The 26660-nt window shown below is 42.2% G+C and overlaps 1 protein-coding gene across 5 annotated transcripts in view; it reads left to right on the top strand.

Annotated features, from left to right (window-relative positions):
* Positions 1-3102: 3102 nt before the first annotated feature.
* The window catches only part of LPIN1 (lipin 1), an 80540-nt gene continuing 56982 nt past the window's right edge, over positions 3103-26660 (top strand). Inside the window, exons 1-2 of one of the 5 annotated variants that reach the window (XM_017818091.1) lie at positions 3103-3141; positions 25500-25556. In XM_017818091.1, the coding sequence (XP_017673580.1) occupies positions 25509-25556 (48 nt within the window). In that variant the 5' untranslated portion in view covers positions 3103-3141; positions 25500-25508. Of the gene's footprint in view, positions 3142-3186; positions 3355-3422; positions 3444-25499; positions 25557-26660 lie in introns of those variants that run through there. The other 4 variants (XM_017818095.1, XM_017818090.1, XM_017818093.1 and 1 more) reach the window with 4 other exon arrangements.

Raw genomic sequence — 26660 nt, 5'->3', positions numbered from 1 at the left:
TGAGCTAATATTACTATATTTAAATATTCTGGAATGATTACAAGCATTTTTTTTCCTTCTCATGATACAGCACTTGCAAGCGTGGTTTATAAAAAGAAGCTGGCTCCTGTTTACCCTGTGTCATCATGTAGTGAAATCATAAGACATGGTTTAAAACCGACATCAAAACTTGTGTTTACAGTGCATAATTATCCAGTGAAACTTGTTGCTACAGGATCTCACAGAGGCTATGGGCTGAGCAGGTATCTGAAAACCAATATGAAGCCTCTGTGCAGTGCGAGTCTGAGAACACCTGTCAATTTTGTGTCAGCCTGTGTTCCACATTTGTCTTGTCTGGTTGAAAACCAAACTGGGAAAGTAGCAACAAAGTTGTGAAGTCCTTAGAGTGGGGAAATGAGAAGGGAGGGAAGGAAAAAGCAGATGCTGGGATTGTGAGAACTGGGAAGAAGGCAAAGAAACAATGGCCTGGCTCAGTGGTCATGACAGCAGGAGGTGAGATGGGAAGCGTGTAGTGGGGGCGGCAACCTTGGGAAAAGTCTGGGAACCATTATCCTAATATATGAAAATTATAGAGCAAGTTCCTTTTACATCTTGTTATTATTCAGTTTCTGGATATATTCATCAGAAGTGTTTGGTGATGGTCGCCCTTGGACATGGGATACCAGATGCGTTGGTCTAGGAGCGGCCATTGGATGCATCTGTGTTGCACAGAAGAAATGCCTGCAGTTGTTAGTGCTTCCTGGAGAAAGCAGAAAGATCCTGAGGTTGGACAGTCCAGAAAATGACAAAGGCCTCAGAAATACAGTGTGCTGAGAAAGATGCACACCCACTTCTTGAAGAATTTTATAAATAAACAATATGAAGCATATTACAATTATTTAAATGCTATTTCTAATAGATTTTTATACTTACCCATCACAGCTTGAAAGTAAATTTATCAGAAGAAATGGGTGGGACAGTGGAAAATTACTCCAGCAAACAGCAGTTCCTATCTTTTAAATTTAGTGAATAGACCTTTCAGCAGAGGCAGGAATGCCATTGAAATTCATTAGGTGTGGCATTCCCTGTTTATCTGAAATAAGAAGAATTGTGTTGAATTTCCTTCCCTGAAATTGTTCCAGAAAGAAAATGTGATCTGTCAGATAGCTAATAAATGGGTTTCTGTGCTTACAGTCTTAACGTTCGGCGTACAACAGAAATGAGTAACTTGAGCATCTTGGTAACTTAAGTGCTGTGCTATTTTCTCTTGGAAGATTTATCCTACAACTTGGCTATTGGGCCACTTCAGATTCAGAGTTTCTAATGTGAAATGTGAAAGCATCTAAGTAAGCACTCTTTTTTCTGAAAATCTCTTCCATGTGTCTTCCACATCACTGTTCTGTGATCCTAAGACACTCATCAGGTGGAAAGTCCGTCAGAGACTGGTACCAGTGGGCCAGAGTGGCAGAGTTTCAGGGGCAGGAGCAGGTCAGAACCAGCAGCATGACAGTGTGACAGTGCCTGAGGGATGTTGAGGGTAGCCCAGCAGACTCCCATAGGCCCAGTGAGTAACTGAAGTGAGTTGAGAGTGTTGCCTGCATCTAATGCTTGTCCTGTGATACAAACTGATATTTCCTTTGCCATGTCAGACATTCACAGTAGTTTGGCAGCTGTGTTAGTTTTGGTTGATACACAGGAATAAAACTCATGCCCAATACTCCCAAAGCTTGAAGGCAACTCCACACAGCAGTGAACTTCCCTGTCAGCTGATTGTCACAGCTCTTCTTGAGACCCCAGAATAAATTGTTTTAGGAAACTGTTTCAGACTTTTAAAAGCCCTGCATTTTGTATTTCGGGATAAGGAGGATGGCAGAAGCAAGTCCAGCTGAAGCTGATGTTGCAGTTGAAAATGACACACTATCAAATCATGGCCTGTGAGACTGTGATACCCTAATCCTCAAGCTGATGATGCCTGGTGGGCTGCCCAGCTGTCAGAGGGGGCTGTCGCTTTCTAGTCCTCTCTGTCTTTACATGCTGCCCAGCTTAGTGACACAGCAGCAAGAGACCATGCAGTAGCAACAAGCTGTTTATCTACTCAATGCCATTTTTTCCAAAGTTTTCTTTTTCTATCAATTGGTAATTTTCCTACTTGCTGAATTTGCACATAGCTTAAGGTTAATTATGAAGCACAGCTGGGCATATTTGTTCATTTGATAAGCATTATCAGCTCCTAGCTAACACTAGGACTCTCCTGCAGTGGGGTGCTATAAATAGCTCATTTCATTATATAATTCAGTGGAAAGATTTAGAAGCCTTTGACCAAAGTCAGACATGTAACAGAAGGTTCAGGGGTTTTGATGGTAGTTTTATTTCACCAGCTACTGCAGCCGGATGCCTTATAAGCAGAGGAATAATAAATAATAAAATTCAAGCCACAGGTTGTGAATTTGAAAGCATATCACAGCTGTGAATTAGTGGTCAGTTTGGGCACAAAACCTCAGGCCTGATGTTGGTGACAGAGCTGCTATACCTGCCAGCTGCCAGATGTGATTTCAAGATGCTGGACTCAGTTGTCCCCTCAAACAGCCAGAAGTCTCACAGGCATCAGGACAAGTTTATCTGAAGTTACATAGCATGTGATCTATGATAATTGGATTCTACATGCTAGTACCAATCTAGATACAAAGAGAAAAACAAAAAGAAAAAATGGCAAAGAAAATGGTCCTCTTTCAAATGTTATTGCACAGAAGAACAGAAAAGCTGTGCTGCTTTCACACACATACAGTTATTATTGTGGAGCTGTGCAACTATGCAGAAAGGCAGAATTAGATTTTGGCATTAAGAACCTGTCTTGAAAACAAAATCAAACTATTAAAATCCATTCAAAATATAATTAATGATGGGAATAAAATGTTGTCAGTAAAAATTCCTTATATTCTGTTTCTGGAGTTTATAACTCGGCAAACCGTCTGCCCATAAAATCTTATATGCAAGTAAGGGTACTGACTGTTTGGAAGAGAATTTGTGTTTGTCAGGCTCTAATTTTTCACTGAACCTTTTGACTGAACTAGGACACTTGAGGAGTCAGTTGCAAGGAAAGTGTGCTCTGGTTTACTGAGCTCAGGTTTCTTGCTCTGACTGTGCTTCCAAGAACTTCGGCAGGTAAAATTAGCAAGCAGACACGATCGCAGGGAAATTATATTCTCTGCAGCTTTGTTGTCTACAGCTAAAACTTGAAGGCAGTTTTTTGTATATGGCAGCAACCAAGAGTGGTTTTAGTGGCGTATGCGGAGAACGGGGAAAAATTATCAGCTCAGGATGTCATCTGAGGAGGAAGACCAGCCAGAGACCCCCATTGGCTCCCCTTGGTCTTGGGTAAGAGCTTATGCCCTAAGGCTGCATAAATCACGCTTAAAGCTTTAGAAAAAAAAGTAACAACCTGGGCTGTGTGACCCTCCATAGTAGTGAGTATCAGCAGCTGTTTTGCTCTCCTGTTGAAGTTTGTGTTTCATGAGTGGTTAGAATATTTGTTCCTGTTCAGTGTGGACATCTTAAAAAGAATTGTATGGGGAAAAGCTTCTTTTGCTTCTGCTGTATATGTCAGGTGCTACAAGAAAACCTGGCTGATTCTGTACTCCTGGCCATGTAAGCAGCAATGTTGAAAGGTAACTTTTAGGTATAATGGAAGCGAAAGGATGTAAACAGTAGTGTAAATGTTTGCTCTGGAGGTCTACATTAAGAAAAGAGCCCATGAGGCTGTATTACAAATATAGAAATGTCTTGCCATTTTTTTTTCAGTAAGACTGAAGCTGCCTTAATGAAATACAATCTACACTGATGGTCCTCTAACAGTGGCTGCATGGTCCCGTGTTTTAAGATCTGGGCTTATGCCTAATGCTGCTAAAGAGGATGTGAGTCAGTACAGTTTTCTGGCAGAAAGATAGAGGATGAATTCACTCTGAAATGACTTTTAGTAGAAATAGGAACAGCTCTACTGCATGGTCTGAAAATTCTCTAAGTTTCAGGAAAAGGTGAGGGGGATACAACCAAGGCTTTCAATTACTTTAAAAAAAAATTAAAGTGATTAAAACCCAGTTATATGCTTTGAAATTAGTATTTATGGTTTCATATATATGGTTTTCTTATCTTTTGATAGACATAGACATCTATGATTTTTCTGGGAATGACAATGTTTGAAATGGTTTCTAAACGTTAGGCATGAATGTGTGTGATAGCATGGAACTGGTATGTCCTGAGGGGACCCAAGGAATTATCTGAGACAGTTGCTTTTTGAAGGTAGAAAGCATAGAATAAATTGGTTCAGCTGCTAATAGAAACATGTATTTAAAGTAGTGTCATCCTTGGAGGAACATGCAGGGATGGTGAAAATAAGCACCAGTTGTTCTCACTATCAGGACAGAGATTTCCTGGTGACCAACAGTATTTGTGTGTTGGTAGATGTCTATTTAGGATGGAAAGGAAGATAATTTATAGGTCTTGATTTCTTAATTAAACATAAATGAAAACTTTCTATTTCCACTGAAAATCCACTACAGACTTAGCAGAATGGAGACTGGGTGGGGAGAGATGTGTACTGATTGGTTCATGGATGACTGGAGAGCTAAGGAACATCTAGACTATGTTAAACATAAACCAAACTGAGTAGAAACAAAGAAGGCAGGGATTTTATGTTTGCCTTAAAACTTCAAATGCAAGTGAATTTCTGGCCATCAGTTTTAGTAAAAATTAATATGTCCCACATAATATTGTAACTACTGCATTTGCACGATGTGTACTTTACCTTAAATTTCCTTCTGAAATTTCTTTCATGTAAAGTCTCTAATTGCCAAGGGGAGTCATGGATCCCACTGCTCCTTGGAACAAATGTGTAAGTTTCATTACAAGCTAAATAAACAGTGTTATTCAGCATATAAAGGATATTGGATTTCTGATAGAAATAGATGTGCTAAAGATAATTCAAAGCTGTTGCTATTGGCCTTTAGGAGTTGCTGACTCTGGGCTTCCCCTAAGGACATCAGAAAAGAAGGACTGTTTGCCTCCATAGATTTACTAAAGCGTTTCTGCATGTCACTCCCTGTAGAGTACAGAGAAAATTGTGGTCCTTGGAGAGGAAGACAGACTATATATATCTGTTAATATTAAAAGCTAATAATAGAGAGGTCTTCGATGAAAAGATGCCTGAGGTACGCAAAGATAAATATATGAGCCCCAGGCTTTGAAATGTAGCAGGTTATTAAAAACTTACATGCTTCCAGAAGCAAAGATTTCTTTTTGTAAGCATGTAGACCTCAAACTTCCTCTGATTTAGCAGGATATTGTAAGAGGAGCACACAAATATAATTTCATACAGACATTTTCTTTCCCTAAAGATATGAATGAGATTGTACATTTTTATTCTTTCCAGAGTAGGAATAAATAAAAAGTAACAAATAAATTACACATGGATGGCCATATGCTGGGCACAGAAACCTGATTTCCCATTTGTGACTGGGACAGGCACACGTGGGCCACGTGGTGGCAGCTGGGCTTGTGTCACAGACTGCTGGTGGCAGTCAGATTTGAGGGCTGTGGAGCTTCTCTTTCAACTTAATATTGCCCAAAATGGCCACTGGTGGGTCATGTGTGAGGATGCTTCTTCCCTCTGCTCTCTTCCCTCCTGGGGCAAAGAGCAATCATATTCAGCAGGGTGATCAGATCATCTCAGATGGAGACATGATGCTTGGCCTGACTTGCCCCCTGGCATCCCTGGGCATTGCTGCCCTCCTGCTGTGTCCTCCAGCAGCCACAGCAGCTGAGCCATGGGGGGATTTGCTGAGTTAGACTTTGTGGTGGGCATTGAAAACCACTAACATATTTAGCAAAGAAACACCCCCCACCCTGCCAAAATCCATATTGGAGAAAAGACAATATTGAGAATATTATTAAAACATCCCCAAGCTCTCCACATGGTGGCGTTTCTTTCAATTTGACCTCTAAAAGTTGGGGTTTTTTTTACCTGATAACTAACAAAATACTATGGGCTGTGTAGCTTACATAACAGGTACTGTCAATGCTGTTCATATTTAATTACAGAAATATCTAGGAGGGACATTAAAAGTACTCACACATCCTCATTATCACAAAATTTTAAAGCAGGACTGAGCCTGTCAAAGCATAGCAGACATCAAGAAGAACTGTGCAAATTCCTGAATCAAATACCAACTTCCCATACGGCCCTAGGCAAATTTTAGGTTTCATTTGCTAGTGTTTCCACTTATTGCAGGTAGCAGTTAGCTCTGCTCTGAGATTCCAGCTTGACACCTTCATATTCACAGGAATTTCTACAACTTTCACCTGCACCACGGGGACTGAACATCTGTGAAAATACCCCCTGAGCCGCTTGCACGGGGTACCCAAATTAAACAGGCACACTTGAAAATTGTAACCTTCATTTTCCCCCTACCTGCAACATTTTAAAGTTAATTTAACCTGAATTTTATGTTGCTTTTTGAGGTCTTCTGGGAGAAGCTTTCCAGAAATGCAATGCCTTGCTGCAGTTGCCATCTGCTGCCAGTGCTGCTGCTGCAGTTGATGCTGCCAAGGGAGAGGCAGTGGTTGGCTTCACAGGGCACTTCTCAGTTTCTGTCAATCTTTGCCCAGTCCCAGACCAAACCACTGGTCATTGATAAAACGCTGTAATTTCTCAGCAGTCTTGGATTTACCAGGCAGTCTTGGATTTACCAGGTTCCACTGGGGTTAACAATGTAATTAGCATCAATTTCTCTGGAAAGCTAAGAGTGTCTGTGCGTCTTTCACTGTGAGACTTTTACTACATTAAACAGCTTTCCTGTGTAAATCAGAAAGAGTGGGCCAGGGCCAGTGGCTGGTCTCCCCCCATCAACCCTGTTGGAGCTCAGAGCAGAGACCAGAGCCCATTTGCCTGGTGGCTGCAGTCCTGCACTTTACAGCAAGGATGCCCCCAGCAACTCTGAGAGTAGGGCTGTTCCCAGCTGTTCCAGCAGATGGAAATGGTCTGGACTCTGGAACTGCTCTGTCCTGTGGACCTTTGCTAGTGAAGGAACTCTCATACAGGGCCTGATTCCCCCCCCACACTTTCTGACCTGCGGCTGATCTGTACCATGTCAGGCCCAGGGATTCAACTACTGCCCTATGCACAGGGTCCTCGGTGTGAGCTCTTCTTTTTTGTTTTGGTAGGCATTTTACAGCCATGTCCTGAGGAGACTTCAGATTTTTCAGAGGCAGGAGCATCTTTCCCCCACAGTTGTCTTACCCTGCCTTGCCTGGCAGGTCAGCAGCTGTAGCCAGGGGAGCAGATGCTGCCTAGTTGCAGCTCCTTGCTCCCATTTTGGAAGGCTGACACTTCAGAGACAGGAGGATATATTTTTGCAAGGTCTCAAAGGTATTCAGTGCAGATTTGTTTTCTTCCAGCATCAAGCACATGTGCTGCCTTCCCAGCTAGTAAAGAACAAACATTAAATTGAACCCAGACCCGTCCCCATGGTTCACCCCAGGGTTCACAGAGCACCTCTCTGGGGAGCTGGTTGCAGGCTGAGTCCTTTCGCATTTTATTTAGGGCAAATTGCTGGAGGTCAGCAATCCTTCTGTATCTGGAGATCATGTCTCAGAAAGCCTGCCGTATCTTAATATAGATCTGAAAGTTCAGCTTGGTCCATGGGGATAAAAGTCTGTGAGGGCAATAAGTGGTTGGCAAATAGTGTCATGGCTGTCAGCTGCTTCACCCCCCATTTCCTGTTGCCTGCACTGCCTTTGCATGATAATCTTTCTTTGCATGATGAGTAATGCTTTAATAACATTTATCTTAAGCTGCCATAAATGCAAATAAAGTGTTAACCTCTCTGCTTCCTACTCTCCTACTCCTTATGGTGGTCTGTGACAATTCAATCTCACTCGGAGTAGGAATTAGAACCACGACAAGGCCATAACCCAAGAACTGGTCAGCCTGAGGGTGAGCTTCAGCAGCTCCAGCCAAGTGGCTCAGCAAAACTTATCCTGAGATCTGAGCCGCAAGTGCAAAACACTCCAAAAAGTGTGAAGAATATAAGAAAAACCCAATACAAACAGGTAGAAAGCACAAACACATCTCTAAGAACCAGGGCTGTCTCAAAATCTGCGATTTTTGAAATCAGTGATACATATTTGTTTCCTGCTACCTACCTTTAGATATCTCCATTTAAAATTTATCAGGCTCTTACTAGTCATGGCAAAGGTTAAAACTCTTTTCCATTTAAAGTCCTCTGTCTCTGGGAGATAAGCATAAGCTTCCTGAAAAGCAGCGGAAGTCTGGCACTTCCACTGCAGCTTCCCAAAGAGCTTCTGCTCCAAATAAACGAGCAGATAAGGGCTGGGCTGTCATCAGCTGGGCATTTCCCAGTGCCATCACCCAGGGAGCTAGGAGGCCATGAGTGCTATAATGGGGTGCACACAAAAAGGGACCATCTTGTTGGCACCTCAGAATGTGTCCCCACTGTTTTTAATGGGCACAAGCTGGGGAGATCATTGGAGAAGAGCCTTCATGGCACAACGGTTCAGGAAAGCAGAACTGTCTTCTACTTTGCTCAAAATGATACATAGGGGGTGTAGACTGTGTTAAGGAAACAGGACCAAATGATCTTGTGGAACTCATTGCTTTTACACAGCTAGAAATAATTAAGAAATTGCAAATGGAGCTGCATATGGAGAGGGCTAGAGACAGGCTTGGAAGTGAGCCTGGGAGCAGAAAGCAAAGCTGTACTTGCCTGTGGAGTAAAGGAGCAATGAGAAGAGAAGGATGTGTTTTGCTGCAAAGCCTTGTGTATGGCCATCCTGTCAGGGCATGCTGCCTCACAGCTCAAGCCCCCACGCTCCCGGTTCAAATGCACTGTGTGTTAGAACCGAGGTACGTGGAATCACAGTTCATGAAGTGAGGAGGGAAAGTGACCTCAAGACAATCCTCAGAATTGATTTTCTCTCTTTTGGTACCAGTAGCCTCACTCACAGGAAAATCAGCCACTGTTTTTATGAGAATTTACCAATATAATGTCATAGAAATGGATGTAGAGAGAAAAAGAAGTTCCTGAAACTGCTCCTCCTTTAGCCTGTGGTCTATATTGTTCCAAATGGAGCTTGTAGCTTCTGCTGTGCTTTCACCACCATCCTCAAGTTCTCTACACCTGTGCTGCTGTCTATAAGTGCCGTATTGGGGTGGTTTCCTCGCAAAGCTGACAGCAAAGGAGAGCCTTCACTCAGCTTTGCAAAGCCTCTGTGTTCTGTCCTATGGTGGCCCGAAAGTCCCCTCATAGGCATGAATTTTGTGGGTTTCACTGTGAGTTTTGTTCGGGTTCAGCTTCCTCAGGTACTGCTGTGGTGCTCAAGGGCAGGAGGCAAAAGCCTGTTTATCCCTCACTCGTACCATTTAGAAGCTACAGCTCTTTAAATCTTCAGCAAGTGGCAAGTGGTGGTTTTTATCTTCACAGTCCCTCAGGAAGTTCATCATCAAAACCACAGACCACAGCATAAAAGGGCAATCATTTACTCCAACACAGCAGGTACAATATTACAGGCACTGTTACCAGGCAGTGGAGACATGCCCATTCACAATACATGCTCCATCCTTCCTTCTGAAAGGCCAAGAGGAAAATACCTGATGGAGGTATTTATGTGTTTTCTGCATTGTCTTGCCCTTTTTTCCCTTTTTCCCTTCTGTCTCCTGAATTTCACAAAAGTCTTGGTCCGATCTTGGAGTAATTCTGTTTTTGTGGCATTCATCCTGAAATGCTCTGCTATAATGGATGAGCAAATTGTCCTTTGCCCAACAGAGATGGGGAACACAAGAGGCCAAGAAATTGCATATCTGCTCCCAAGCAAGGGAGGCCAGGAAGCAGCCCCCTTTCATGAAGGCCTGAAACAACAAGAAAAAAACTTCAGAAAGCGAGACTGAACATTGGCAGCTGGTCTGAAAGAATCTTTTTTTATTCAGACACACTCTCCCTCTGAAGTCAATTGAATCAATCATCTCAGGAAGATCTTTCAGAGGAGTAAGATTTTGCAGGATTAGTCTAGAAATTAATCCAGTACATAGTGTGTTGCTACTTTTCTTTGCTCTTTCTTTAGTCCTTCAGTGATAAAAGCCAGAAACTTGGAGCCTTTGAACTAAGTGGAAGACAACTGATCCACAAATCAGGTGAATAGTTTTAGCATATTCTTCTTTTAAATGCAGAGCCAGTAATGTGTCTGCATCTCCACACAGACATTCTAACCCAATCTTATAGTTGTTTTTTCAAAATTCATTGATTCATTAATATAATTGTGTTTCAGGCTAGAAATTTGCTAGAACACTCTGAAGCCCTTCTGGGCTACAAAATATATAAAAATGAAATAAGTATTTTCCAATGAATTTTCATGAACAGGTTGCAATCCCCAGTTGTGCTCCCTCCTGCGTTTGCAGAAGTTGTATAGCTGCCAAAAGGCTCTTAAAGTGAGGGATTTTTAGATCAAAAGTGCCCTCCAGTGGTCCCACACAATATTTATGGCTGGTGCCTGGTATTTATCTTCCTCTTCTTAGAAATGAGGCCATAAGATATTTAAAGCTTGAAGGAAGTACAGCCAATTAAATTGGATGTACCCTTTAAAAAAAGGTTGGATAATCTGAATGTATCCTTACATCCAGATATTTTATACACTTGCTAACCAGTATGAAAGTTTCTTCTAAATCAATGTTTTACATCTCAGGAGTGTTTTTTCTGTATTATGGAGGAGTATAAGGCCCTGTTCTCTTTGCTCACCCTCTGCACATAATACAGCTTTGATGCTAACAGCCTTAATGTAATCTGCTACAGAACAGAGGTGATCTTTTAAAAGCAAATAATATATCATCACGCATCTCAAGGGTAATTTTTAGTTACCCAAGCAATTAGGGATTCTGCACAGCTTTGCTAATAAAATCATTGGTTTTCCTTTAAAATCTGGAAATCAGGATGGATTGCCCTATCTTTTTTTTTAAGTATTTTAGGATCCCAGGGGCTCATTACTTCTTGAATATTTTAAGGCAGAGAAAGATGAAGTAGGGGTATAAATAGAGGCTTTGAGGGATTTCCATCCCAGTAAATATTTCTGAGAAATCTCTAGAGTTCAAGGATTTCCTTTCATTATAAATTTCTGAGCCCCTCCAATCTACCAGCTTTTGCTTAGAGATTTTCATGAGTCAAAGACATCTGAGGGCTACCTTTCCTTCAGAGGGACATTTTGGAAATTCAATGGAAATATACTCTTTAATAAATAAATAATTTGCAATAAATATTTTATTTGAAAACTCTTGCAAAACAACAGTTTCCTTAATCTGTTTTAGCCTTATATAAAACAAAACAGATTAAACTTGAAGGAGAGTTTTCCCAATAGGTATTTAAATGTCCTTCATCTTTATTTCCTTAGCTAAATTGGATTCACTCTCCCTGTAACTTTGTAAGGTCAGTGGAAATGCAACAGTCATTGCAACTGAGCTAATCTAAAGCAATTACAGACATGACCTTTGGTAAAAAAAGTTTGGGTACTCATAAATCCCTTCTCCTGGAAATTTTATGTTATGTGTGCAATAGAGGCCAAAACTTGAATGTAAGTCAAAGAAGACTTGACTCTTAGTTAAGATTGAGAAATGATCTGTAGCTGTTGACCTAATCAGTGCAGTGCTGGCCTGAGACAGGATGACAAAGCTATTTTCCCTTGTGGTGTTGGATGAGTTTCAACAACCCTCTGCAACTTTCTCAGTTGCTCAGTTGCAAGGGGATTATGCTAATAACATCTTTTGTAATATCCTGCAAGATTTGTCGAGGCTGTGCTGTATGTGAGCGGGGTGATGCAGTTAATAAACAGGTTATAAACACAATAATACTTTTCTTCCCCTTCTATGTGAAAAGTAACATTAAGTGATTGGAGTTTAAATGAAAGAAGGACTTTAGTTCTATTTTTCATCTCATTTCTCCTTTCTGTTTCCCTTCAGAAGCTGTATTAGACTTGTAAAGTAGGAGCTCATGAAGATGGGCACAGACCATTTCTGCAGCAACACATTTGGATATAAACCATGCCATAAAGCTAATGTTTTGCTCAAAATTAATATACTTTCTCTCTCTTTTTCCCCCCAGGGTAGCAGGTTGTGGATAGTCAGGTCCTAATGGTATAACAGAGTACATGTAGTTTCCTTTAACTCTTATTTATTTGACTAGTTCACTAATTTTACACTCTTCCTCCTTTCGTAAGTGCTGCACAAATCTCTGTAGATCAGGAAATAGTACAGAAAAGAAACTCTACCAGGACCTGGGAAACACAAAGAAGATGGATGGTAGAAGGGGAATTTTATCTTTTTATCATTTTATCTTGGCATAAGTCTGTGACACACAAAAAGGTGGTTTATTAATAGGCGTTTGGCAGACATACTACACCATACAACACTTAATGACTGCAAGAAGAAGACCAAAGCAGGTGTCTAATTTCCTGCAGGCAGCCTGTGCCTGATGAGTGGCAGGTTAGTGCAGCAGGAGAGGCAATGGTCACGTTTCCTGACTCAGTTTTCTTGGTAGTTCAGGGCAGCTAGGTAGGAGAGGGAAGTTTCTGCAGTGGATGAGGAACTATGAAAATGTACTGGACTAAGAATTAACCCAATGCTACAGCAGGATCCAGATATTTTACTTTTGCATGGGCTGGGTCCTTTTCTTGTAGCCTGTAAGTAGGAAAGGGCTATTAGCAGAACAGCCTGTGGTGATGGATCCAGGTTTGGAAGAAAGGCTGGGAAGAGAGAGGGGTTAATGGTAAGAGTGAAGAAGAGGAGAAGGGTGAGGGATGACAGATCCAGGGGCATGGGGACACCAGCCGGTGAGGAAAAGGTTTCCCTTCCACAGAGTACCCACATAAGTTGTATGCAGGAGCTGGGCTGCATCCAGCTCAGCAATGCTTTCCCTTGGCTTTTGACAGGAGCTGGAGGGAGCCTTCACCCTCCACTGAGAAGGCCTGCCAAAGGCCAGAGGCAGCAGCCTTTACCTCTTCCTCACATGGCATCTGAGGAAGAAGCCTCAATCCCAGCCACTCCAGGGATTTCCACAGGTTCCCCGGTGCTCCCACCTACTGCTTTCCTGTGGACTGATTTGATCTCTACCCACATTGGAGGGAACAAAATAGGATGCTGCAGGTTTTTTTACCTCATTTGTGCTCAGTGGAAAGAGAGGCTTTGTTTGAAGCCACTGAAGGATTCGTTTCCACAATCTAAAGGCAACAATCCCGCTGGAGCAACTCAGTCCTTGCAACTGTCTGTACCTCACCACTGCCTACAGAGGGAACCGTGAGCTCACAGGCTTCCTCTAAGATTCGAGAAGATGCTACTCACTGGGGACCTGCACAACATTTCCACATGGGAGAGGCAGTTCCTCACTTTAACTGGCTTGTATCAGTTCACAGCTATTGAATAGGTGCCTTTTTTTGCTTGGTAATGTCAGTATTTTCTGCTTTGTAAAAGCCCTTTTTAAATCCCCAGACAAGCATCCCTGAAATCAGGATATGGGGATTGTTAGAACAGACATATTTCCTGACTACCTGCTGTCCCTGTAGCTGGGCAGCAAGTTCCTTACCTGCCATATCGGTCAAGCAAACTTTTCAGCTCATCCTATGTTGCCTACATAATGATGACTTGTTACTTATTAAGCTGGTGGCAAGTAGCAGACAGTGAATGACTGCCCAGACTTTTGAACGCTAAGATGTGGAAAAACACTTTATTAAAGTAAGGAGGATTTCACAAAACAGACACCCTGGCACAACCTTTTTGTTTTGTCTCTGTACAGCAGAGACAAAGTGACAAAGTGAGCCACAGTTAAAGGTTCTAAGCACTGCTGAAGGCCAGAAAACAGCAGTATAGAATATGAGTCAGTGCATGTCCTTTTCCTTTATAAACCCTGGGATAATTTAATATTGGAAAAAAGGAAGCTCTTTTGACTGCTGTACTGATTTGCAGTGTGTATTTGCATTTGTTTTCACTTTTCCACTGACTATGAGAGCTCTGCTGAAGGAAAGCTGACTGTTTTCAAGGAGCTGCAATCGCTGATGGAAGTGGTATGCTTTAGAGAAGGTACAAAAGCAGATCTATCCTGTAGGGAAAAAGGGTGAAAAACATAATGTAAAAAGAATAGCAGGCAGTTCTGGAAATGGTCTTTCCAAGACAGGCAAGAGGTACATTTAAAGAAAACAGGTTGCTTTTGAGTGCTCTATGTCATGCTGTCCAAAGGAAGCTCAAATGGATCATGCTTTAGCAATGCTACACTTCCTGTTGATTAGAAAGGGAATCCAGGCATAACCACCTTTGTTAAGATTATCTCAGGTAAAAGGGGCAGCTCCAGGATCTGATCCCACTTAAGAAATGTGACCTTGAAGTTAAGAGGAACTATTCTCTGTTCCTCAAGTCAGACGAGTACATCTGGGCTGAATACATTTTTGGATTATATGCCATGGGGACTCCAAATCTAGTGCTATCTCACTAACACTAGCACTAACAACCCAGCCCAGAGGCAGGACATCTTGCTGTTCAACTGATGCCACATAATGAAGACTGTGACCTGCATGAGACAGGCTCTGAAAATGTAAAGTCCTGTGTTGGCAGCTCGAGCAAAACAAGAACAGCTGGACATATGTGCTTGCCCTCTGCAGGAATCCCTTCACACACAAATAATTACATTATGGGCATTGGATAATGAAGAGACTACAAGTAGTCTCTACTGCACTTTAGCCTGCTACAGTGAACAGATTATCTCCTGCCACCATCTCTCTTTTTGTTGACTACCTAATCTGTGAAGGTAATTTAAAAATGGATCCTGCCAGTCTGGAGTATGAGGAGGTGTTAATTTCTCACAGAGCATTTAATAATTCTTCATCCATCTGAATGTAGGATTGCCTCTGAAGCCCAAAGCACTCAAGAAAAGATTATTTACAAAATGGAGCTTTGAATGTTCCCTTGATTTAACTTCTGGGGGAAAATGCCTCTTTTTTAGGCAACATAAACAGCACTTGGGATCCTCCATTGACAGAGGTGGATCTCTGATGTCCTTGGCCCTGTTGCTGGATGCTGGGTGAGGTTTGTGGTGTAGATCTTGCTACCTGTCTCTCTGTATTGTTCTTAAACTATAAATCCAGAAAACAGAGTCTCAGAGCATTCCTGAGAGCATCTGGTTATGCTCTATTAATCCAGCACTGCTTCACTGCCAGCCTAGGTGCAGTGGCACCTTTAGGAGTGTTAAATAAACACTTGGAGTTGCTCTGTTCTTGAGTCAGCCAGTCCTGTGTGGTGCCATAAACTGGTGATATAAACATTATTCTCTACAGCCAGAGATCTGTAAAGCTTCACCCATAGCATTGTGCTGTCTGGAGAAAAACTATATGACATTTAACAAAGAGATCAATGGCTGCCATGCCACTGAGCTTGGTTTAGGTAAAATACTGATGGAAAAAGGAGGAGAGGCAGGGATCTTCTAAAAGTTTGACATTGTTATATGGTGAAAGAATTTTAAAGCCAATGCAATTATTTGAGTATTAATTAAAGCCCAGTTAAGCGTAAGAGATTATTGACATTTAAAAAATATTTCGAAAGACTTTTAAAGCTTTCTGTGTGAACAAATACTAAACATGCACCACAGAAATAATACATTCCTGCCCCATTGCGTTCTGAGATACTTTCCAAGAACTTGATTCGAAGACTTCCCCTTGTTCTGCACATGCTGTTTTTCTTCTAGTCAGCAACGTGTCAGCATATGTTGATTGGGTTTTATGACTGCCTTCTTCCTAGAAATAGTCCTGAACAATGTGTAGCGCTAGCGAGAAAAACAAATCACTTCCAATGAAAAAGCACACTGAGCTTTCCCCTCCTCCTTTTTTTCTGCCTTTCTGGACAAAAGCCAGTAGGGAACTGCTTTCAAAGTCTATTTATGAACGTGTGTTTACTTTTGCATACACGTAGCTTTTACTACATGTGAGCCCTGTGTACTGACTCAAGCAGCTCAGAACCTTTGTGAACACTGAGAAATTCAGTTTCATAATGGTAGTCTGAAGTTGGTAATGTTTTCTCTATTTTAAATTGAAAAAACAGAAGCAGAGCGAGGTTAGCTGGGCTGTGCAGCAGAGCACAGACAGCCTGCAATAGTGCCAGCTGCAATGGAAGTTTCCAAACTTCCTGACCTACCTCTCAGATGGGGGATTGTTTTGCCTCTCCTGTTGTTTCAACTGCAGAAATATGATCGTGGGACAAAAGGTCTGTCCTCTCCATATTACAAACATACCCATGTTTCCACAAAATGACCTAAACTTACTCCCTAAAAAGCTGTGGCTAGTAAATCCTTCTAAAAACTATGAAAACTACACACAAGAAAATGGTACTTTTTTTTCTGTTATTAGTAGTGCACATGTGAGGCTTTAAGATTTGACTTCTTAAAGGTTTGAAAGAATAGCATAATTATCAATATTTTTATCCCAGACAGACAGAGAAAAGTGGGAAAAAAAGTATATTTTAATTCATTCGCATTTTAATGCAGGCTTGTTATGACTGTTCCAAACCTGTCATGAAGCCATATCTTAAAACCTGTTGCGCCCATTACTGTTGGTGCCCTTGCTGACTCTGGACAGTGACTTATATGTAAGTACTTAGATATCAGTACTGACTTGACAGAACCAACCTCTGTGGCAGAATTTAATCTTCTCTGAATAAACTGAATTCTGATGGAAGGCTTACCACAAATCAATGGCCAGGAGGATGGAAAACATCACTGGCAGCCTAAAATAGCCAAGATACCCATAGGGAAGACCTCTGAGTAAAAGTCTACAAGCAAACAAAGTGAGTAAAGAAAAAGAATAAAAAGCCCAGCTGATTTTTAAAGGTCAGCCCCAGATGAGGCCATTGCCTCCCACTTGCCATGATATTTATGCTGCACTATGGAGGCAGCTGCTGTAGGCAAATGGACAAAGGGCTCAATTCACAACATGAAAGGCTCACACAGCTTTTCAGTGTACACCACCCAGTTTTGCACTGTCATCTTCCTAACCCCATCCCCACTACTGAAACTCATGCCTGAATTTGCACAGAAAACAAATGGAAGCAGGGAAATGCTCCTTTCCAAAAGCCTTTTACAAGGTGTTTGTATGTGACCTGTGGTGAAGTTTACTAGCAAGCCAAATCACAATCTGTGCCCGATATTATTTAAAGATCAGGCACAGCACAGCAGCCATAGCAGTTTTATTCTGTGTACTGCTGGGTGCTGCGGAGCCTGGGGATCCAGTGAGTGGCTCATGTCCAGTTTCTCAAGACTGTAAACAAGCCTGCTGCCAGTTCAGCTCCACTGCTGTACCTGTTTGACCAGAATCCCTCTGAACTAAGCCAAGAGCTTCTTAATAGTTCCTGCCTTTTTTGCCTCCTGAGGGTCCTCTGGGTACATGACTGAGTATGTATCTTGTGTCTCAGACTGAACATCAGTGGGGCACCATCGGCTTTGTGTGCTCTATATCACGAAACCCCCAAATTTACAGATTCTTCATGGCTGCAGATCCCATATTCTGCCAGAGTTCAGTACTCTGAATTCCCCTGTCTTGTACTTAACAACAAGGGTCTGGATGGCCCAAAGCTTCCCTCAAGGCCAACCGAATGCACAAGGGCATGTGCAGTGCAGATACCTCGGTCATGCAGCTCCACTACCTGCCAGCTTTCTGCCCTTGGCTGTGAGGAGAAGCAACCATTTAAATCCTTCTCTGGTGAACGGCATGTATGGCCTTCTTCAGTGGTCTAGGGTAAGCTGTGGCCAGTAGCCCCCATTTCCAGGGCTCATGGTGAAGTTGCCCTGGAAAGGAGTGGGCTGGGAGGCCTCTGAGTCTGGAAAGGCTGATGCCATGAGGGAGGATGTGAAGATCGGGTGATGTGTAAACATCACCTCACGAAACACCTTTTGGTAGCCTGAGGTGGTTCCTAAGAGAAACATTCCCAGGTGCAGTGTTAACTGCAGCCATTAAAACATCCGCCAAAAGCAAGCTCAGGTGTGGTGGTGGGGCCACCATCTCTGCCAATGGTGGTGGCAGCCAAATGTGCTCCACCCAGCTGAATGGTCTGTGGGAGATGACAAAACAGCCTTTATCAACCTATGTTGTAAGATCTTAGATAAACAGCTGATAATTCTTTCTGTGAGTGACTAATGTGAGGTTAAGAAATGGGAGGAGCTAAGCAGGAAGAATCCAGTCCTGGCATGAGGCTCTTTCAGGATGTACTTCAATAACCAGAGTTGGAGTCCCCCATGTTAACCCAGTGCTGGGATGTACTTACTGAGGTGTGGGACTAAATGAACTGCCATGTAGTGTCTTGCTTCCAGTCCTTATTTTTAACTTTACTGAAACTCACTTTCAAGTATCGTTAGCAAACCACTATGCCTGAGCCCCGCTGCAGATTGCAGCACCTTGACAGTTCCTCTTCTCCCACTGACACTGAGCAAGAAGATTGGAGCTCTGGGACAGAAATGTCATCGACATTCTCACTTTTTTTTTTTTTTAATTTAGAGGCTGGATTATTACAAAGGAATCAGCATAAGTGTGGATTTTTAAATCACTTAGGAACTTGAGGTACTACAGACTGGGAAATGAACTCATTGAGAGCAGTCCTGCAGAGAAGGTCTTGAGGGTCCTGGTGGATGAAAAGCTGGATGTGAGCCAGCAATGTGCACTCTTAGCCCAGAGCTGAGAGTACCCTGGGCTGCATCAGAAGGAGCTGTGGTGAGACCCCATCTGTAGCACTGACTCCCGCTCTGGGGTTCGCAATACAGGCAAGATGTGGACCTGTTAGAGCAGGTCCAAAGGAGGGACACAAAAGCACTGGAACACTGCTCCTATGAAGACAGGCTGAAGGAGTTGGGGTTGTTCAGCCTGGAGAAGAAGAGACATCAGAGTAGCCTTCCAGTACTTGAAGGGGGCTTATATAAAAGAAGGAGAGAGACTTGTCACAAGGGCATGTAGTGATAAGACAAGGGGGAACAGTTTTAAACTAAAAGAAGATTATATGAGATGTTAGGAAGAAATTCTTTACTGTGAGTGGTGAGGCACTGGCACAGGTTGCCCAGAGAAGTTGTGGATGCTCCATCCTTGGAAGTGTATAAGGCCAGGTTGGATGGGAATTTGAGCAACCTGGTCTAGCAGGTGGTATCTGTCCCCATGGTGGTGGGGGGTTGAAACAAGATGATCTTTAAGATCCCTTCCAACCCAAGACATTCCATGATTGTATGATTAAAATGCAGCTATCCATATTTTTAGCAGTGATGGGGCAGGGACAATACCGTGCTTGCACTGTAAGAGCTGGCCTGGCTCCCATGCTGCCTCCAGAGCAATAGAGGCTGTGACAGCTGGGCAAGTTTGGAGACTCCAAGCCGCTTGTGATCTTTCCACCCTACACCTGTTCCTCTGTCTCCATGTGATGTCTTGGGACCCTGGAGCTACCAGGCCCCTTGACTATAATGGCTCCTTTGACTTGGAAGCAACTACATGGGCCAGGTTTGAGTGAGTTGATATGGCAGTACTGGTTTTTTGTCATGTCTCCTCTGCTTCATACAATAAAACTTGAATATGATTTCTGTGTTGCAAAGTACTTAAACTGTTCTGTGGAGATCTCCATTGGCTGCAGCCCCATTTGGCCTCCTACAGACCAGTGGCTATATTTAGGTAGCCTTCTTGTAGAAGCCTAATGTAGACAGGAATTTTTTGGCTTGATGAGTTAAGACATCAGGCCATTTGACTATGAAATCGTTACTGCAGTTTTTGATAAAACTCTCTGTAGTTATGTTTTTTTAATCATTATTTACTGATGTCCCAAGCTTCATCTGACTCTAATTACAACCTCTTCAGGAAAACTAAAGTTGTCAGTCAAACCTGACTTACTTCAGATACCAGGAAATGGTTTTCTTACTCTAGGTCACTTAGAAAGGTAATTTGGTCATGTGCCTAAATTAGATCATCATCTTATTTTGAAAGAAGGTGTCCGTCTTTCCTCTTTGTTGCTTAAAATTTACTCTGTAGTGGAGGTAGCATCCTCTCACAAAAGGTACCAGCTCTGGGTCACTGCGACAGAACAGATCAACTGCTCTGCAGTAGGCACCCACACTACAGAGAAAACGTAACTCACCTCTGGGCAGCAGGTGTGGCTCTTGTAATTGTTTTGTAAAATCAAATGCTCTTCAAGGGAAGCAATTGGATGTTTCAATCTGATATTAGCAGCAATGAAGCACACATACACTGTGTACTTAACTACATTTAGAGGCATGATTACTGTAGGAACCTGATTTAAATTACCTGAGTAATTCACAAATGAGTAACTTTGTTTACAACATCTGTTGCATCAATGCGACGGGCTAAACACCAGTCAGGTGATACCATGAGATTGAGTCAGAAGTTTGAGACAGAAGAGCTGCTTAGGTCACCCTGCCCATCCCTTGGCTACTCTGCCATGCTTCCTTACACCTCATTTTTGCATTGTTTCCTTAGTCAGATTCAAAACATTTCATATAACAGGGTTTTCACCACCAGTTTCTGAATTTTTTTCCACTGTGAGATTTCATTGTTAGAAAAGAACTCCTGAAAATGCAGACTCATTTTGCTGTGTCACTTCACCACAGAATAGAATACAAGGCTGAAAGAGACTCAGAGATCATCTAGTCCGTTTCTATGCCTACAGGCAAATTCGGCTATAATTAAAACATTTCTGAAAAATGCATGTTCAGCCTGCTCTGAAAGATCTCAGCTTCTTCCACCAAGCCATATTAGAGCTTGTGTGGTCCTGTTATCACAAAGTTTTCCTAATGCATAAATGTTTCCTGTTTTCTTTCATGCTCACTGCGTCTCTATATCTCTCCCAAGGAGACATGGATTACAGTTATTACCTTTTCATTTTTTCCTTGAAATATTTTTATATAACATGTATTTTTCCCTCCAGTGAGAGTATGAAGTTCTCTTGCAGATATCAGGCCTGTTACCTCTGAGTCTTCTGTTTTACTTCACCTTCTATCAGCTATAATAAATATCTTAATTCTTAAATGTTTCATGTTTAGTTGGGAAAAATACAGCTTGGCTTAATGCTGCCAGACTGGGCAATATAGGATCACAAAGACTCTTTTTAGAGGTCAAAAGGCAAATTTAGCTTTGCACCAGAAGTTACAGTTTCCTTATTAATATTATTGAATTTACTCTGACAGTTTAGGAGGATAATATTAATTTTAGTCATCAGGAGAACTGAGCAATAAGGCCTGTGGCATGCCCATGCTCCTGGAAGGAAGAAGGTTCAGGTAGCTCCAGAGGCGGTCTGGATCTCTTTGCCACACTGGTGTTAATGAACTAAACAGTGACAGTGCCCATTCTCTGGCTTTGATGCTACTGGTGTAATCTAGACACCTCCATGCTATTAAACTCCATCAGCACCCAAAACCAGTCGGCCCCCTTCAGATGCCTATTGGAAATGCTCTGTGCTCATTCCCAAACTGGGAGCTGCCAGCTGGCCGTGGCACCCGTGCCAAGTGCTGTTCTTCCAGCAACAGGGCACAGGCCAGAGCGTCCCAGTGACTCCGCCTGTGCCTTGACTCTGATTGTCTTGTACAGGAATAGCACTTGTGTCCTATTTCACTAACTCAAGTGCGAGGTCATCTTTTCCCCACATTAGCTTGTTCTCTAAGGTCAGCAGGGTGCCTACAGAGGCTGGCACAACTGAAGAAAAGATTTAATGCATTCTGTCCACTTTAAAATAATTTTTGCTCCTGTCACTTTGCATTTCTAAGCCTACTAAGTAGGAAAAGCAGACAGTCGATTTACAACAGTCACTCTGAAAATGGACAAAATATCATTCAATAAATACTAAATTTTTCCATTAATTACAGGACTGAATGAAAGCTCCTTAGGGTTGTTTTTCAAAAGCGGGCAGGAGCAGCAATTAGAAAACTCTAAAGATCAAATACTAAACTGCAATGTTAACTGTACTTTCAAACTGCTGGCAGGGTTCCTGGAGAGTCGCGTGGTTGTTGCACCAGTACACAAAGAATGTTTTACAGGCCTGTCCCTGATCACTGTTTTTCAGACGAACTGAATGCACAGGCACTTTCGTACAATTACCAACTCTGTTGCAACACACTGTTGACTTTTCTGCTGATGAAACATACTGTTTTCCTGTGGCGGTTCCTATTATTATGATTCGTAGATTTATTTTTTGGATCAGGGAACTTTGTTTTTAAGAAAGAAAGAAAAGGAAAGAATGAGTGCACTTAGCTCAGGAGGCCAACTGTATCCTAGACTGTAGCCAAAGCAGCATGGCCAGCAGGTCGAGGAAGGTGTTTCTGTCCTTCTACTCTGCCCTGGTGAGACCCCACCTGGAGTGTGGCTTCTATCTCTGGGGTCCTCAGCACAGGAAAGGTGTGGACCTGTGTGGAGGTTTCATTCCACAAAAATCCAATCTCCAAGCTTCCCCCACCTACCCACAAATTACCTCAACACCAAAGAGAAACCAAGACAACCTGTTACAGCAGGTCCAGAGGAGGGACACAAAAATAATCAGAGGGCTGGAATACCTGTCCTATAAAGACAGGGTGAGAGAGTTGGAGTTGTTCAGCCTAGAGAAGCTGAGACCCCAGGGGGAGATCTTAGGGCACCTTCCAGTAACTAAATGGGCAACAAGGGACGTGGAGAGGGACTTTTTATAAGGGCATGTAATGACAGGACAAGGTGGAATGCTTTAAACTGAAAGAGGGTAGATTTATATTAGATATCAGAAAGAAGTATTTTACTATGATGGTGATGAGACACTGGCACAGGCTGTCTAGAGAAGTTGTGGATGCCCCATCCCTGGAAGTGGTTCAAGGCCAGGTTGGATGGGGCTTTGAGCAAGCTGGTCTCATAAAGCTTATACTCCCCATAGCAGGGGAGTTGGAACTAGATTATCTTTAAGGTCCTTTCCAACCCAACCATTCTATGACACCTCTGAGACACAAACAGGCACACGCAACATGAAATGGTAATTATATTGAATTCAACATTTGCATACAATATGCATGTGTATTTTAATGTTGATATGGTTTGAAACTGGTTCCCTGCCAAGTCTCCAAACCTTACCACAAGAAGTCGTCCTCCTCCCCCCCCCCCAAACCTCAGGGAGAAGAGGGAAAAAACAACCAAGAAAACCAAAACAAGAGAGAGACAGCTAAAGCAATATATATAAATATATTTACACTTATATTACAGTTATATACAATTGAAATATATATACAATTTCACAAGGGAAAGGAAAGGGGGAAGGGAAAAGGAACAAAATCAAAATAAAATATATATATATATATCCCAATCAGTAGCCCGAGATCTAGCAACTAAAAGATATTAGCAAAAGACTATCTTACTACTCTCCTTGGGACAACAGAAAGTCACTCTGGAACGATCGCCGGCAACCTCCGTCTCCCAAGGTCAACAAGGCCTAACCAGGCCTCACTCCCCAACACGACAGACTCAACAGCAGGGAACCTGCACCTCCAAGCCGCCGGAAGGAAAGAGAGCGAAGGCCTCTCCTCCTTTCTTCTTATAGCCCAGCTTACGTAAAAATTGTAGGGAATATTGGGTAAATCTGGGCCCTTCCTTGGTTACAAACTGGTCACCAAGGAAGGCCTAGGCCAAACTACCACAAACGTATAATTTAGCCTGTAAGCGTGTTTCTGTTCATTTAATTATTGATGCAATAATGCCAGTATTTTTATTCTGCTTCCGAGAATAGAAAGGATAGATCGCTTGTTAAAACAATGGGCTACATATAAAGATCTATTTCTAATTCAGATGCTAGAATTCCTTTGTAATGCAGATAAGTAATTTAATCAGGGTGTGTCTCAGTTTCCTTATCTGAAAAATGGAATTTATAATACCTCCTGGTCCATAAGATTGTTGAGAGACTCAGTAAATTCTGTTTGAATAGTGTTGTGCAATCCCTAGTGTAATGTTCAAGTGCAAGATATTATGGTGAATGGAGAAGGGCTGTGTGCCAAACCTCTATGTCTTCTGATGGTGCCACCCCAAACTCATTTATCACATCCCCCCCAAAATGTTATTTTAATTATACATATACCAGAGTGTGTGAGTGTAATGAACAGTAAAGGAACCCTTAAGAACTGCATCTACTAGAACTGGGTGAATTTATTTCTGTAATGCTTGTTTTTCGGTTTCTGATTGCTCCTTATTTGTAATTGTTTCATTGTCTTAATTCAAATAAAAGAAAGTTCAGAAAAAGAATAATTTCATGCCTTTTCTATTTACTCAGTAAAATTCCATGGAGTATTCTAGGTTTCATATAACTTGGGAATGATAGAGAGGAGAATGGGTTGGGTTTTTTCTGGTGAGCATTTGTGTTTGAAAAATTTTGATATTTGAATATGAGGAAATATGAGTATTTTCAGAACACACCACCAGCAAACCTGGTCACATTTGGAAGTTAATTCTTCAAGACAAGAAAGGGAAATCTTTCAAATTTTTTCATATCATCATCATATTTATTGATCCTGTAGAATTAGTTCTTTCAGTATGAAATTTCACTATGAAATAAAAAGTAGTATAAAATGCAGTACAGAATTTATCTTCAATAACTTTTCCTTTTATTTTAAACATGTAGCCCTTCATCTCCAACAACACTGGAAGCTTACTCTATTTAGTGGACATTAATTTATTTCAGTGTGTCTTGCAACTGTAGCTTCTTTAAAAATGAAATCATCATTCACTCCTACTTCTGTGCATTCAAAAAGAGGTTGTCACAGTAATTGTGTGCCACCTCAGCTGTGGGGCTCTGTCTGTGGAGGTACAGCCACTCTGCTGAGGCTCTTGTGCTGTCTGTCAGCAGGGCATTGCTCATGGAATAAACTCATGGCTCTGCTATGAGGCTCCTGAGCCCCAGGTTGCTTCAAATGGGGTGAAGTGTGTTCTTCTTGTCCTACAGAACTTCTTTTCCTATCTTACTTGATATTAGAGGTTTTCCTGTGCCATGAACAGGTCTAAGAACGCTGCATTATGAAAAGACTTTTTTCCTAGGCAGTGGGGTGGAATTACAGCTCTACCTCTGCCCTTTGTATTGGCCATCCCCATACTCCAAAAGGATAAACAGAGACTGTTGTGGTCCCTGCTTCTTCAGAGCTTGCAGGGATCCTCTCCTTCCAAGCTCTCTCCAGCTGATGACACAGATCTTACCAGCAGAGGACTAAATCCTTCTGCAAAACCCCTAAAAACTGAGGCAGAAAGAGAGAACTGAGAACATTTCTCAGTTCAGATAAAGAGTGAGGATGACACAAGGGCAATGTGGCTTACAAAAGAATCACAGGAGAGGTATTCATTAAGAGCAGCTGCATTTCAAGGACCATGACTGAGGCTCATATACATAAACTTCTCTGTATAGTTAATTAACTGCATTATTTCTCATTATTTTTTGTTTGGGTTTTTTTTTTTTTTTTCAGATTCCGTTGATGAAAGATCCCGGTTGGATTCGAAATGTCTGGACTCGCAATCTAAATGTAGGAATTTAATTGTTCATTTGCATTTTCAACTCAGTGCCATAAAGCAGGCCTAGCTTGAAGCCCAGTGAGTCTTTGCTAAAGCAGGATCAGGCAGTGGTTAACTCTTCCCACTTTCTGGTACCCAGCTTGTTCAAGTATCACCCTTTGGACACTGTGTTACTATATGTCCCCCATGGTATTACTATTCTTGTTTGGAAAGTTTGGGTGGCTCCGGTGGCCCTCACACGTGGCTGGTACCATCAGGATAAGGATGGAAACAGCACAAAAGTTTGGAAAGTTGGCACCTGGCCTGGGCAATAAGCACAGAATGAGCAAACTTGTGGCAAATGTGAGATGCAAAACATGTCCCAAGCCAGGGAAAACATGCCCAGACATCCCTGCTGCTGCTGTCCTGGAAATGAGAGAGGGGGAATGGCACTTTCCACCCCAGTGATAGATCCGCCACTGCTGAATGATTAGTGGAGGAGGGAAAAGAGGCAGATCTGGGGATCAGCCTGATGATTTTCGAAGTGACTCTGGTTTGTATTTCTCAGTGACCTACTCTTACAGTGATGGTGGAGCAGAGTATTTAAATGCTGACGTGTTTGAAATCATATGCAAGACCATGGCATTTCTACCCAGCATCAAGCAGAGCAATGCAATCATATCCACTGAGCTGAGCTACTGGAGTCACCACACAGCTCTGTGTAGGTTTCACAGGAGATGTATTAGTCTGGGTGGAGTATAATCTTAGCATAGCTATAGTGCTATCTCATGTAAATCCCACTCTGGTGTTTCCAGACAGCCTACACAGTGCAGTGTAGGATATATTCTATGACTTACAGAAGAACCTTCCTGATCCAAGAGCCTGTGGGGTGTCACATGTAGCTCCTCGGTGTGTGGTGGCTGGTTGGTAGAACCTGGCAGCTTCTTGGTTTGGGTGTGGCAGATGTAGGAAGGTATGTCAGCTTCTACAAATTGAAGATCTAACCTTCATGAAGACTTTGATATTAGCAATGTCACGTAAATTGGACAGGTACAAAAGCCAAACAGGCAGTCTGAAATGAGGACGAGGTTGGTTGCTGTTGTCAGGGTTTGGGTTTGGACATCCAATACTGTAGC

Source organism: Lepidothrix coronata, unplaced genomic scaffold, assembly GCF_001604755.1.
Source record: "Lepidothrix coronata isolate B3197 unplaced genomic scaffold, Lepidothrix_coronata-1.0 Scaffold65, whole genome shotgun sequence".
In the NCBI taxonomy this organism is placed as follows: Eukaryota; Metazoa; Chordata; class Aves; order Passeriformes; family Pipridae; genus Lepidothrix; species Lepidothrix coronata.
This window is presented reverse-complemented; position numbering and strand designations above follow the sequence as displayed.